Here is a 15,258-nt window from a genome sequence, read left to right on the forward strand (position 1 = left end):
ATCATATGCCCTTCCACACAAAGAGAAAAAAAAATCTCAATGACACATAATGCTAGGCTTGATTACACAAAAATTACAGCAAGATGTCTCCTTTAAAAATGTGGTGTCTGTTTATATCATGTCTGGAAAGTTGTAAAAATAGACAAGATATGTAGAGCATTTTTCCGTTAAGGTGTGCAAAAATGACTTTTAAGGCCAGTAATATCTCGGTATAGGGGCACCTCAAGGCATGCAGGAAGGAGGGGGGGGGGGGGGGGGGGACACAATCAGTCATTCTTAATGGTTGAGAAATCAAGGTAGAGCTGTACATGTATTTCATTTGACTGTTTAGGAAGTCTTCCCACTCCCTCCCCCCCCCCCCCACACACACAAGAAATGATATCAAATAGGTAGCCTTTTTCCAGGCTGTTGGAAGAAACTTTGCTTTCAAATGTGGCCTGAGGTAATGTCAAGATAAAGGCAGAAAGAGAGAGAATTGTGAAAAACTGTGATAGGGTGATTGCAAACATTACAATAAAAAAGTCACAGCCACACAGGGCATAACTGGAAGCAATTTTCCGTGTTGAAATGTGATAAAATGTATCGTACCAACAGCCTGTTATCCATCAATTCGTAAATTTCACTGTGCTTTAAACCTAATCAATAAATTCATGAAGATCAGAGAAACCCCATGATCTCGTGCCGTATTGTTAGACCATATCACTTTATCACTACCTGCTTTTCATCCCTACAAGAATAAAAAAAAAAGAGCAAAAGGGGGAAGGGAGGGGGGAAAAAAGGGGAAAAATGAAACAAGTTTACTTGACAATAAATTTCCTACAATCAATAAACTGAATGCTACATGTGTGTATACGTGTCAAGTCCCGACTGGTACTAGCTTCCACATGCTTCCCCCCCCCCCCCCCCTCCCTTTGGTTCTTGTTTCCTTTATTCAATCTTGAGAGTACAAAAAAATGCATTATTTCAATCTTTAAACAGAGCCTACTCAATGAAGAAAAAGTGCTGAGGTAAAGTCTTGCTCAGGCTTACTTTCTCTCTTTCTTTAAGTCTGTCTATCTCTTTTTCTTTCTTCCTGATAGGGGAAAAAATATCACGCATAAAAGCTTTCAGTAATCATGAAGGTACGATATTGTAATAACGTAAAGGTCAGATCATGGGCGTAGTCCTTTTCTGTCTGCGGGGATGAAAAGGGAGTCAGCCAGGCTATAAATACGTTGACTGCTCATGTGGCTCTTGACACTGCGCCACTCACAATGAAGGAAGGCATCCTGAAAAGCAGGAATTCCTGCCCCCAATCTCTGGCTGGAGGAAAATGAGATGTACTGGGGAGAAAGGAGGAGTCTGCAGTATCCTTGAAAAAAAAAGAAGCTTGCAGTCTTGCTTGCAAATGTCTTCCATTATACACACTTCAACCTTCTTTTTTTTTTTCAAATGCGATTAAACACAAAATCTTCACTTCCCCTGCTAATTCAGCCTGGCAAACTCTATACTACTCTTATTTTATGGACTTGAGTTCATATTTACAATTTCATTGTTACAACTATACCATGGCAAAGTAACTTCAGGATATGGTACTGGAGGAGAAAACAAAAACAAACCCAACTATGTTAGGTAACTCCCCCCCCCCCCCCCCATTAGATTTTCTGCTAATATATGATGGTTAAATATCCAAAATCTTTATACAAACAAACCTGTAACAAAACAAATCATGAATACAGCATCTAAAGACTCTTTCCAAGCTCAAATATGTACACTTTTGAAAAGAGTTATGAGTTTAAAAAAAAAAGTATAGCAAAAGGAAACTGGCCCCTGCCGGTATTCGTTGTAAGAAAGCATGAGCTTGTCATTTCATGAACACCAGCAAGAGCAAATTTTTTTTATTCTGACCCGTCATTGGGCTTCTACTCTGGAAAAGAAGTGTGCACTGGCTGGACACCGACAATGATGACATATTTTGATGGAAATCCTTTGAATGAGAAAAAGCTGTAAAGTAAGGGGACTGAGATGAGATCTTGTGGACAGCGCCTTCAATTTGAAGGTTCAGGGGTTGAACCAAACCAATATGCATGTGCCCCTCTGAGGGGCATTTCATGTAGCAGGTTGGTTGGATATTTTTCTGACAAACTGTTACAAGCTATTGAAATCCTTGCATCTGATTGGCTGAGAGCCCAATTTGTCCGACAACTTGTCAGACAAAATGCTTCATGAAATGCCCCCCAGCACTACTATTTACTTAAGATAATGTTTTGTGGTTCTATTTCAATACCCACTCCTCTTGAGTGAGAATTCATTGACTGGATGCTCTTGCAGTGAGCGAAACAGAAGGTGTCAGACCAATGTTTGAATTTCTAGACATGTCAAAGTACTGGTATGTTGAGCATCTCAGAGAGGAGCAAGAGTGGAGGATCAAATTCACCAAACACGGGATACAGCTGTCATGAGAACAAGACATGAGTATACACATGCATACCATGTTGCCTGAATGAGCAATTATTCAAAGCACAATGCTTTTCTTTTTTTGTCATTGTGCCATATAGTCCTCTTAAATTAAAGGGGGACATTCACAAGTTTTTGGACACAGACAAGAGTATTATACAGATGTCAATGAAGAATCTGAAACGATATCAAAATTAACCCTTTCATACTAAAATGCCGATGGAACGAGCTCTGATGTTTCAGGTACGGTAAAAGTGGATATTTTCGTGCAACTAATTTTTCACGCTAGGCCGGGTCAGAAAAGTTTCGGGTGTTTTTAATTCCGCGGAATCAAGACATCATGCACAGGAACATATGGCAAGCAAAAATATTCACGTGCTTTTATTTTCGCGCTAGTTTCTGGTTGCGCGAAATGCGCGAAAATTTCAACACCGCGAAAATTTCCACTTTTACAGTATTGCATGCCTCAAAGTCATGTATTGGACCATAAAGTGTCATCGATTTCAAAACTTTCTGCTCTCAACTCCTGTCAGACATACATTGAATGAAGTTGGCTTGTGAATAGTAAACAAATGGGACCAGTATTTCATGAACATTTCAATACTTTCAGCTGCCAAGGGAACAATCAACAGCCTTGAGAGACACAAGTAATGCATATCTACATACTAAATACCATCATACGTGCTCCTCATTCAAGCTGAATTTCAACTTACTAACCAAGTGCTAGAAACCTAGAAAATATGTCATTATTATTTCAATGCATGCTGCAGTGTTCTCAATTTTCCTTGGCAACAGCATGATCAACTGCCTCGAAGCCAGTAATTGACGTAATTCCACATTCCCTTCTCTGGTTTTATTCCCCGAGCCTTTTTAATCTTCATCACCTTACGTAAACCCACAATATTTTCTGCCATTTGATTACGTTTGATTGCTTACCCATTATCAATTATACATTTCACGGCTGAGAACAGCAATGATTTTGAAGGAAATACAAATGCTAATTCCTTTAGCTCCTAAAATTTCATCTGTCTAGTTAGAGCTTTTATTACCTTCACCTCCCGCCATACTGAACTTTGCTTGTTTGCTTGCACTATTACTGTTTAAAAATGCATTAACATTCTGTGAACAGATGACAAGCTACTTTTCTTCTTTGATGCATTCTCTTCAACGGATGGTATAGTATTGATGGAGAGGATGAATGGGCACTTAATTTTTTGCGAGATACCAAGAAACCATGTATGGAATAGCACAGAGCATACCATTCTATGAAGAATTTAAAGTCTATTTGATAAAAATCAGTTTTGGAATGGCTGAGACACCCAAAAACAAAGTAAAGCAAAACAATTATATTTTCATCAAATAAAACATTGAATTCCTCATGGAATCATAATATGCTCTTTCATATTTCATGAGAAGTTTTTCATAGTCTCACAAAAAGAAAAAATGTTAGAAAAGATAAGTTAGGTCTTACCCGAAAATATATGATCCCTTTCACTTCTTTTTACAAGCTTTTCATCATCATCATCCACTGCAGAAAATAATCATCCCTCTGAACACACTACTGCCCCATACAAAGTGTCCATGAAAAGGCTATGTAACAATAACAATATAAGGAGGGTTTGAGTGCAAAAACTCTTCTCACAATGTGGGTACACATAATTACTGGTTCCTTCACTACAAGATTCTGCCTCATTACATGCATCCCTTCCTATCTGGAAAGGCTGACATTCTCCAATTGATTAGCTGGGTGTCTTTTTTATTTGATTCTACTGGTCTTTCTAAAGAAAAAAAGAGTGTGAAAATTTTATAATGTTCATACCATTTGGCCCTTGTGAAATATGACAAAGACAGTTTACAATATGAAATGAGAAAAATCCAGGGTCTCGTAAATTCTTACAGCATTTTCATATCATAGTCTCCATGAGGGTGAATGTTCAAGTGCCTGATATCAATACCATATCGGGAATATGAAGTAAGATGATACTAAAAAATCATGATGTAGCATCATGGCCATGACAAGTATTCAGATTTATGTGACAACTTGTAGGAGTGAAAAAAAAACCCCACCAACAACAAAAACTTGAACGGCATAGCAATGACAAGTATGTGCGACTTCTTTCTATTGAGTACCGAGTATCTTTTGGTACCAGATTTTGAAGGGAATGTTCAAGATATCCTATAATAAAGAAACAAAGTACACAGGGGCATGATCACCCCAATCTCACTCCACTAATTCACTTCCCATTACTTAATAGCACATATACTGTCTCCCTCCAAGTAAGTGATGAGAACATTGTACAAACATATCATTCCAAACTATCCTCTTCTAATTATCAAGTTGCCAATTAGTAAAAAGTTTGTGAACAAGCCTCTTGGAAAGACTTTGTCATGACAATTTCCATGAAATACATCAAGAGACATGTCGTACAATTAGCTAAATTTACAACAGCCATTCCACCTTTTCTGGTCATGAAAACTGAGGTGCTAAATATACACAATGACAGAAATTATGCCATGAGGCCAGCAAATTGTTGTTTATGGTCTGCAAGAGACTGATGATGTTGCCAAATTGATGCATGCAGTACCCAACTCCAATGATGGTAAAATGCATTGTGATAAAATATGAAAGAAAAGCAAAGATAGAAATTTTGGGGCTCTGATCTCTCCATATGCTGATGCCAGGCCAACAAAAGCTCAAATTACTCTTTCACGAAGCAGGAATTGTCCAAGCCTATCATATCACTGGCGATTTTTTGTTGGTGAGCAGAACAAGTGACATGTCAAAGGTTAAGTTAAGTGTGTGTTTCCTACTAGATCTCAGTAGTCTTACTTCTCTTCGGATGAATGTTTTTCCTTAATAATGGCTTTGATCTGATCCCATTTCTTGTGGAACTCGCCGAGGGACACTAACTTGCAGCTGGAGATCTTGTGGTTTCTCAGGTCGGGCAAGAGTGCTGCACGCTCCAGAACAGTCATGTAGCGTTGCATAATGTTGCAGTCCTGTAAGGCATGGCAAAAGTCATCAAAGTTGCAGTTGGGGTACATCTGCTCATGAAGCATTCGTGGGGGCACAAACGGAACATTGGAACGAACAACTCCACAGAAGCATGCCTCCTTGTAGAAAATTTTGTACGCCCATACAAATGGTTTCTTTGTGGAGGGTGGATCCTTTGATGGTATTCTGATCAAACGAAATGGACCAATGTCACTTTCATTGGAACTACCAGTGCTGCTACTATCTGCTGTACCTGATGTGCATGTGTCTGTTGCTAAGTTGACTACTTGGCAATGACCATCCACTGAAGACGTCTTTGCAGGGGTACTATTTGCCAAATGAAATTGATTGTGCAGCTGTGATACAGTGTCAGTTTGGATAACAAAGACTCTTTTACTTGTTTCAGCTTGCAACAAGGATTCCTGTGAGACAAGTTGTGTGGGTTGTCCAGGAACATATGCTATCTTTGGGAGGAGCACTATGGGGGACTTTTGAAAAGACGGTTGAATTTCTATGCCATTTGAAATCCTAGAAGTTGGTACGGAACTATCAGGCTGGACTTGTTTTGCATCACTGTTGCCTGACGGGACTCTCATGAGTTTCATTTTGTTTGCTTCCAATCCTGTGGCTTGCCAGACAGTCATTGGTGCAATCTTCCGGTAAGAATTTCCGCAATCTCGGGCCCCACGTGTTTGGGGATGCCTTTGCCCCTCCAAAGATGTATGTGGATCACATGCTCTATGGGTCCGGGGCAAACTCTGCACAGGTTTTTGGTTGAAGAGTGATAACTCATTTGAATTTTTACGGCTGTGAACTGCTCCTTGCTCTTTAGTGAGATGTCCACTACCTCCTGTGGGTCCGTAGACAACTTGAGTACCTGCAACACCAGTTAGGTCCGTCTTTCTCCCACTGAAGGCTGTCTTGACCAATGGCTGCCCCGTGCTCCTTTGCACATCAGCTTGTGATGTGTTACAACCTGGCACAGATTGAGTCTCTTGTGTACTACTACGACTCACACTGCTAGTATTCAAATTTGGGCTTGAAGAGGTTGGCGACTGGTCTTCTTCGACATCGATGATTAGAGATGGATTATCCTCACATGGGAAGTCAGGAGGCTTAGTTACATCTTGTCGTGATGAGATAACAGCCCTTTCCTTGGCTGCCTGCCTGGCAGCTTTCTCTGCTGCAGCATCAGCTGCCCTTTTGTATATTCTCTCAGCAGAAATTAAGATATTCATCATATCAGCAGAATCTTGCTGCATGGACTTTTGTTGCTCAACTTTATGTGCCATGGTGGTGTCCAGTGCAACATTCTCAGGCTCTTGGGAGTCTGGGGGCACCTCAGGTGACATTGAGCTCTCCACAATAACAAGGTCCTGTGACTCATCCAGATCTGCAGCAGTTATTTCCTGGTTACAGTCTGACTTACTGCTACACACATCAGCATTGGCTTCACTTGACTGGCTGGGGCAAAGAGCATCATTCTGTAAAACTTCCATGGGTACATCTGCATCAGAATTTTTCCCAACTTCATCTGCAGAATCAACAGGGGCGTCGGTTCCCTGCTGTTGATAATCCAGCTCTTTCAACATCTCCTTCTTGATCAAACCATCAAAATACTGGAACACATCGCCTACATGCTTGAATGACTCTGATGATTGCTGCATGAGCGTACAAATAACAGTTTCCAGATTCACACAAGAATCCTTGTTCACTGTCTGCTTCTCCTTCAAGTTTGTGGTAGGATGCTCCACTTCCCCATCTTCTACCTTAGGTATATTGTCACGAGTCATAGTCACAGAAGAAGGTCTGAAGTACTTTCCTGAGTCCTCATCACTGCTCTCATTTGATAATTTAGGTGGGGTCTCCGTACCCTTCAAATCAAAGTTCGAATCACTGCTGGACAAAATCCGTTTCAGTGCTCGCATCATAATGGCACTGAAGTATCCATGCACTTTCTCACAGTTTGTATTTTCTTGGGATTCTGACATGCTTTCACTTGATTCTTTCTCCCTTGTGACTGGTGTAGGTGCAATCTTTTTAAGTGACAGATCAAGAGGAAGCTCATCTCTACCACCAATGCTTGATTTTTTACAATTTTCATGGATTTTGGGTGCAAACTTTCCACTTTGTGAAACTTCAGTATCCAGGGTGCTAGTTCTCTGTACTTGCCTTTTAGGCAGAGTTGGGTGAACATTCTCATTGGGCAAACTTCTTTTCCTTGGTATTTGCACATCTTGTGACTTTGTTTCAACTGAATCACACTCTTCTTGCAAATTGGCGGTATTCTCAAAAGAGGGCGTGGGTGGGGCCATCTTACTCGCTTTCGTCGCCAGACTTTCTTGACAGAATGCTGCTGGTCTTGAAGAATGACATCGTTCGCATCTTTCATTTTCTGGATTGAGTACTTGCTGATCTGGGTTTGGGCTGCTAGATGCACGTCTGTCTTCATGGAGATGATAATGTAGTCTCTTCACACCAACAGAAACATTTTCCTTGTTCAAGTCGGGCCATGGGGGTGACTCAATACCACTGTCCCAAGAATCCTTTCGGCCACTTTCACTGTTCATGCTGGATCTAGACGGTACTCTGTGGTCACTCACTGGCATTTCCTGCAGTTCTTGATGTGCCTTTATCATCAAAGATTTAGGCTTTGCTGGTCTTCCACTTGCACTAGATACAGGCACATGAGAACTGGGTTGATCAATGTAAGAACCTCCACTTATTGAACACTGCAGGTTGGGATTAGCCAAGCTACGGACCTCAACAATTCTTGGCATTGATTCTTTTTCACCACTGCTCTCCATCAGGGCATGTCTCAGCAAATTGCCCTTCTGTTTGGTCACAATCGTTTCGGGACGATCAATCTCCTCATTGCTGGGAAAAGCTGCCCTCTGGATTCCTTTCATAACTTCTTGCTCCTGCTTGATTGAAAGTTCTCTAATTGAATAACCAGCACAATTTTGTTGAATCCTTGAGGAAGCAGCATTCGAGGAAGTAGCATTCAAGGCTCCTGGCTCTCTGTATTTTCCTCCACGACTGGTGAGGACAGCAGCTTCTTGAGCTTGGTGTGAGGAGAACACAGGCATCATGCTCTCACTAGAATTTGACCGCTTCATATATCCTGTGGGCTGTGACACTACTTTGGTAGTGCTTCCAGTTTGTGCAATCAAGCCTTTGCTCTGCAGGGCATCTGTCCTCACTAGGCCACAAGATGATTCCACACTGAACATCTGTGTTGATACAGGTATACTTTTTCCACACACTGGAACTTTGTGAGTTGGTAATGCTTTGTGACTGATATGCTGCACAGGCCATAGTTGCTGAGCATGATAAGGCACAACATTGGGCTGCATCACCTTCTGTGCTACAAAGCGTTGAGGGCATTGCTCACTGGGTGAAAACGCTTGTTGCCTGAATGCACTGCCACCACCACAATCACCAACAAAGTAATCCTTGCTCGAAGAAGTATGCTGAGAAGATGAGGAGGGCCTTCGAGCATCATGTGGATAGCTCCTGTGAACATGGGACACATCCTGCTGGGTTGCAGAGCTCATCCTGGACTGGGCATTCATGGCAGATACGACTTTGCGAGGCGCAGAAGCATGAGAAGGTTGGAGAGATGACGAACTACCAATTCTCTGCCTTTGTGACAGGTGAACCTCCTCCTCATGCCAGTAACGCATATCTGGGGTAGCTGAATGCCTCCTTGACATGTGAGTCTCTGGAGAAATTTGTTTCTGGTGTATGGGTTGCACTTGTTGAATCAGCTGACCACCTCTCTGTGTTTCATGAATAAGGTTAATGGCCGCACCATGAGCTTTTCTGAGTTTGCTGAGCATCTCTGACTGCCCTTGTTGGTGGCCTTGCATTTCAACAAGGTCACTCCTATTCACATTCTCTAACGTATTCTCCGAGACCTTTTCCTGGTAATGCATGGCATGCAATATTCGCAACTGTCTGTTTAATGACTCGGGATCCGCAACGCCATTGTACAAGACTTGCTGTTGGAGACCTTGTGGATGCTGCAAAGGCACTACAGGTCGAACCTTACTTTCAGGTGGAGCCACACGACGTGCATCATTTGGTACAAGTTGCTCTTGAGTGCTACCAGTGCAACGCGACACAAACGGACTCTGGAAGAGATGCTGCTGGTTAGGCTGAAGGAGCATGGCACCTGCAATCTGGCCCCTATGTGGTGCAAACTGTTGCTGCCGGTACTGATCCGGACTGGAAGCTATTTGTCCACGAGGCATGAATGCCGGCTCCAAAGGCACAGATGGTGCTGTTGGTCGTCTGAAGGCACTTGTTGGGTGGCACATCAAAGACTGGGTTTGGGCACCAGAAATGAGAGAGGCTCGAGGAAAAGCCTGATGGCCTGCACCAGACTGGGGGTACATCTTGCAGTGTGGAATTGTTGCACTTTCTCCTGCTCACATGTAAAGAATTTCTGAGTTTGGGTTTCAGCTAAGGCACCTCAGGTTGGTTCTTGACAAGTTTCATCACATTGTGGTTTGGTTGACGGCCGGTATGTTGATGAAGGACAGCTCAAACGTGGAATCTCTAAGTGAAATCTGTAAAATGAAAGAAACAGGAAGAGAAGGAAAGAGCTTGTGAGAACATTACAACTTTTTTCTTCTATAAAACAGCAGGACTAAAATTTCATACCACGTTCAAATTGGCTATAACAACAGGGTAAAATCACATGACCAAAATAGTATGAGGTGTTTTTTTTTTTTTTTAAATTCAGACTGTAGGTAGTCAAGAAATGTTAAACTTCACATGTTCTCATGAAAAGGTTTTCATCAAAGCAACCATGCACAATGATTAGCAATTAAGATGATGATGTCACATTCTTTTCCATTGGCCAACAGAAATCTTCACTCATTTCCCTTTCACACTTCATATTCCATGACTTTGATGATACTTCCACTAATCTGTCAATATAATTTTCCTCTACTTTTTCCTCTAGCATCTCAATGTGTATATGAAGTGGCATCACACTTCATTTGCCAACAGCATAGCAGAGGACAAAGGCATTTTACCACATCAAATCAATCATGTGTTAAGAGTACAAAACCCCAACAGTGGTGCTCTCAGAGGATAATTAAGTACTTGTCAAACATGTACAGAAAGTCTTTACCAAAGGTTTCCTTAACACCTTAGCACTGGTGTTTATCGTGTATGATGCTTTCACATGCCACTAAAGCTATTGCCATGAATTATCGATTGTTCCTTGCTTTCACTTTCAAGGAATCCCACTTGACTGACATTAGTCCATGGCAATGCATCTTGGGGAAAAACTAACAAATCAAAGAAAAGCATGCATTATCTATCTTTCTCTGAGGCTCATCACATCATAACCCGAATGAACAGTGCTTGCTACTGGAAAAGAAAAATAAATTCATGCAATTTGTTTTCATTATTCCCTTCATTGTCAGTGGTATCTAAAGTTTGGTTTCATTCATTTTTACACTAACGATGACAACAATGACTCTGCTTTCACTAAGCAATGAAAAAGTTTGACATTTCTATTACTTCTGTGTTTGTCCCTGTTGACATTCATAAAAGTTTTATGATAGTAATACTTCTAATCTCAGGGCATCCCTGCTTCTAAAGAGTACAATGCATGCTGTACGGCTACTCCAGCCAAACTGTTGGACAAGATGAACCTCAGATGTACAAACAAATTAAAAACCCACGGGATACACACCTGTACAAACCGAAACACAAGCATGGACAGTCATACCCCTGAAGTGCATGCGTCGAGCATTCATTAACAAACTCACCAATTCTATTAAAAAGGGAAATTTTGTAAAAAAAGTGAATGTGGTCTGTGTTCATAGCAGTTCATGGTGAGAGCCAGAGATATCGTCGGAAAACACGCCACAAGCACTTTCCCAGGGAAGTTAGCCATCCCCCCCCCAAAAAAAAAAATAATGATAATTGACCTACGTCAGAGTCTTTTGAGTTGCCCAGGGTTACTCTCCCAAATATGCATGGTAAAGGGCCTCAGAATAACAATACTATGTGCACAAGCACACCCTGAGTGACTAGCTCACACAAATGTCTGAGGTAATGAAAATGAAAATTTAATGGCTCATTCCGGAGATTATGCTTCGCACAGCAATCACTCCATCACCTCCTCCCCTTCCCTACTCTTTAAAAGAGAGCTCTGCAAACATACATTCTGCTGCACAAATGCAACCAAGTCAGGAGAGTCACATTCTTCCCACTGTACTGCCTCAGTCTCCTGTCTGTCTATTCAACATCGACAATCCTGTCTCTACCATTCATCCATTTTACTCTCCCCATCATTTTTGTTTGATTTGTATAATTGTTTGATGCATGAATAAACATGTTATGAAAAACCACATGAAAATGGATGGGCAATTTTGCAACTGAGAGGATAAAGACATTTTTTTCTTATTGTTATTAACAATGAGGCACTGGATTAATTATTCATAGGATATAAATTTCTCAAAGCAATCATCTAGCAGTATCTTGTTTTACATGCAGTGCATAATGATTTATACCTACAGGCATACAATTAAAGAAGTGTGAATACAAACAGCTTTACAGTGCTAATAAAGCGTTAATTATTTCATTATTGGGTAATTCCGTGAAGTTGGGACACAAAGTATGACATTTTAGCATAACTCAATACTAATTATGCTATACAGTGTACATATATTGTTTATAGGCTTTACATTTGTATTGAGACCATACATTTTCCTGGAAATTTTGTGCCATTCAGACTCAATTTTGATAAGTTATCAAAACGACATGTAACGGTGTCCTGTAGCATCGTGACGTGTCCATGTAGCATCGTGATAGTTAAAATCTGGTCCTAAAAGACAAATTTATGCAATTAGCTTGACCAAAATTTGATATAATATGCATAATTACTAGATTAGTCAGATAGCTAAATATCTTAACTCTCCTTTCCACAGTTTTACTTTTACAAGAAAATTACACAATGTATCACTATGCTACGCAGTGTCCACCAAATGTCACAAAAAAGGACACCGCGTAGCATCGTGATACTTTTTGTAATTTTCTTTTTAAATTAAAACTGTGTACAGGAAATTTGAGATATTTAGCTATCTCATTCACATCTTGTAAATATATGCATATTGCATCAAATTTTGGTCAAGCTAATTGCAATAATTTGTCTCTTAGACCAAATTTCAAAATATCACGATGCTACATGGACACGTCGCGATGCTACAGGACACTGTTACATATTGTTTAATAACTTCATCAAAATTGAGTCTGAATGGCACAAAATTTCCAGGAAAATGTGTGGCCTCAATGCAAATGTAAAGCCTACAAACAATAAATGTATAGCATAATCAATATTGAGTTATGCTGAAATGTATTTTTTAAATATCACGATGCTACATGGACACTGCCCCAACTTCATGGAATTACCCTATTACATTACGAATGGATGAAAATAGAAAACAGACACAAGGACTGATATTTCATAGGTGAACCCAAGGAACAGATGCTCTAAGCTCTTTTGGCAGCCATGTTCCGTGCTGCTGAGAAGAGTTATTGCACATATTGATAAACTGCTTTGAGAAAAGACAGCATTTCCGTTTGAATATCATGCATCATTTCTAAAATACAACATATCACTGTCCCTTCAATGTTTTCAACAGCAATTGTTTAGTGTGCAGAGAATACAGGACACACGAAGAAAATTAGTAGAAATAGTTCTTCTATAAAGCTCTGTACAATGCTGCTAAACATGCAAAAACACACATTAGCCATTTCTTTCATTCAAAAGATTTAACATTGAAGTACTAAGCCGGCCAAACAATATATTACGCACAAATGTGCGCAAGATGGCTATATTTTAATTTTTTTTAAAATAGGATACGAATATACTATTTTTGTCAGTCCGGGATATTAATTTCCAAGAGATGTGAAGAAAAACTGAAAGTAGTTGTTCCGTACAACATTACCACTAAGTTCCATACAGGATTTCAACATTTCATCTGAAATACAGCATAAAATTCTCAAAAATCTAGAATGCCTTCTTTGGTCTCCACATCCAAGCACTCTGAAGAGCTGTTTGGAAAATAGAATGTCAAAGCCAGTGGAATGCAAAGCATTCAATTGTCATGCTGTAGAAGCTACGAATAAATTTGCACAAATTGCCAAGAGATTCCTCTCCATTTCTTACACCTCCCCGGTTCGACAATTATCCATTTTGTAGGTCCACATACTCATTTGCTTCAACCAAGGAGGTTCAAGAGATGGAGTAACAACAGTAAATTCCCTTTGATCCCATGTTTGATGCCGCCACTAAGAAATATTTGAAGTATGTGCTAAACCAGGGCTCCACACTAACTTTTATTTTTGGTGGCCCAAAGGCAAACATTTGACCTTTTTTGGTGGCCCAATCAGGCCACCACATTCTTCATTTCTGAAATTTTGGTGGCCCGACGTGCGTTTTTGGTGGCCTCGGGCCACCAGGCCACCGTTAGTGTCGAGCCCTGGCTAAACTAGAGCTACCCCACAGATAGGAAGACAATTGATTCATGTGTCATTGCATAATGACTCATCACTCTCAATGGAAGATATGTCTTTATGATGGTAATTACTTTTCGCTGTCCCTTCTTATGAAACATGAGCGGTACATAAAAGGTACAGACACAGGGAAGTGCGAATAAAAATTCCACAAAAATTGATGAAATAAGAATTAAAGTTGCCCGACTTTACATGTTTTTACACTAATCTAACATATAGATGAATAAAGAACTACACTTGAAGATTACTGTAAAAGTGGATATTTTCGCGCGACTAATTTTTCGCGCTTGGCCGGGTAAGAATAGTTTCATGTGTTTTTAATTGCGCGGAATCAAGACTTCACGCACAGGAACATATGGGTAGCAAAATATTCGCATGCTTTTATTTTCAAGGTAGTTTCTAGTTGCGCGAAAATTTCAACACCGCGAAAATTTCCACTTTTACAGTATACCATATCAACTTCATTTGTCGGAAGTGCTCAGAAAGATGATAAAATCGACTTTCCAGTAAGGGTGCAGTTCAAATATTTTCACAATGTACAGGTCAGATTTACACTTTTTGACATAATCCTGGACAGTAGTCACTTTCTTATTCATATGCCTTATCATTAGCTGAAATTTGATTTCCTTTATACAAAAACAAACAAAATATAGCCAACATTACGTTAGCGTTCAAAATGAATCATCTCTTTGCTCGGACAGACGGCGGCATCGAACCCTGATCATCAGAGTCACAAATGCACCTTTGGAATTCTTTTGTACGTCAAAAGAAAACTGACAGCTGTTTGAATGTTTACAGCCAGTTGGAAATCCATTTCTCAAACCTCCTTGCTTCAACTTGCCATGTTGTTACAAAGCATTCAGAAAATTCCACCAAAGTTGACCAATATAAGTTAGCCAGCAAAACTACAGTGTAAATCTTGTCATGCTGTAATTTTGTGCCACTGTCCAACAAGATGGCCATGGTGACCAAAGGAGATTTATAAAGGAGATCAGGTAATCTCTGTTATTAACATTTAGTTTCCAGACATTGTGCCAATTGACCCCCCCCCCCCAAAAAAAAAAGAGAGAAAAAACAAACAAACAAAAAATAGTCATTTTGGCAACATGTTTATGTATACTGTACATAGTACAATGTAGTTTAAAACTCTGGGTCCTCAGGGGTTTTAAGATATCAAAGCAGTCTGTCATACACTGGTGTATTGCATCTGTGCATGACAACAATACCCCTGTATGGCTTTACAAAAGACCAGTCCACCACTGTGTATATCAACACAACAAAGTTCC

At 40.2% G+C, this 15,258-nt stretch overlaps 1 protein-coding gene across 4 annotated transcripts in view; it reads right to left on the reverse strand.

Moving 5' to 3' along the window:
* Positions 1-2,832: 2,832 nt before the first annotated feature.
* LOC139720347 (uncharacterized) overlaps positions 2,833-15,258 on the reverse strand; it is a 71,192-nt gene continuing 58,766 nt past the window's right edge. For all 4 annotated transcript variants that reach the window (XM_071631710.1, XM_071631713.1, XM_071631711.1 and 1 more), the window contains exon 3: positions 2,833-10,005. In XM_071631710.1, coding sequence (XP_071487811.1) covers positions 5,263-9,831 — 4,569 coding nt within the window. In that variant the 5' untranslated portion in view covers positions 9,832-10,005 and the 3' untranslated portion in view covers positions 2,833-5,262. The remainder of the gene's footprint in view (positions 10,006-15,258) is intronic.

The sequence above is a fragment of the Diadema antillarum genome, unplaced genomic scaffold (genome assembly GCF_040938485.1).
Source record: "Diadema antillarum isolate AM-2024a unplaced genomic scaffold, OU_Dant_1.0 scf00000127, whole genome shotgun sequence".
In the NCBI taxonomy this organism is placed as follows: Eukaryota; Metazoa; Echinodermata; class Echinoidea; order Diadematoida; family Diadematidae; genus Diadema; species Diadema antillarum.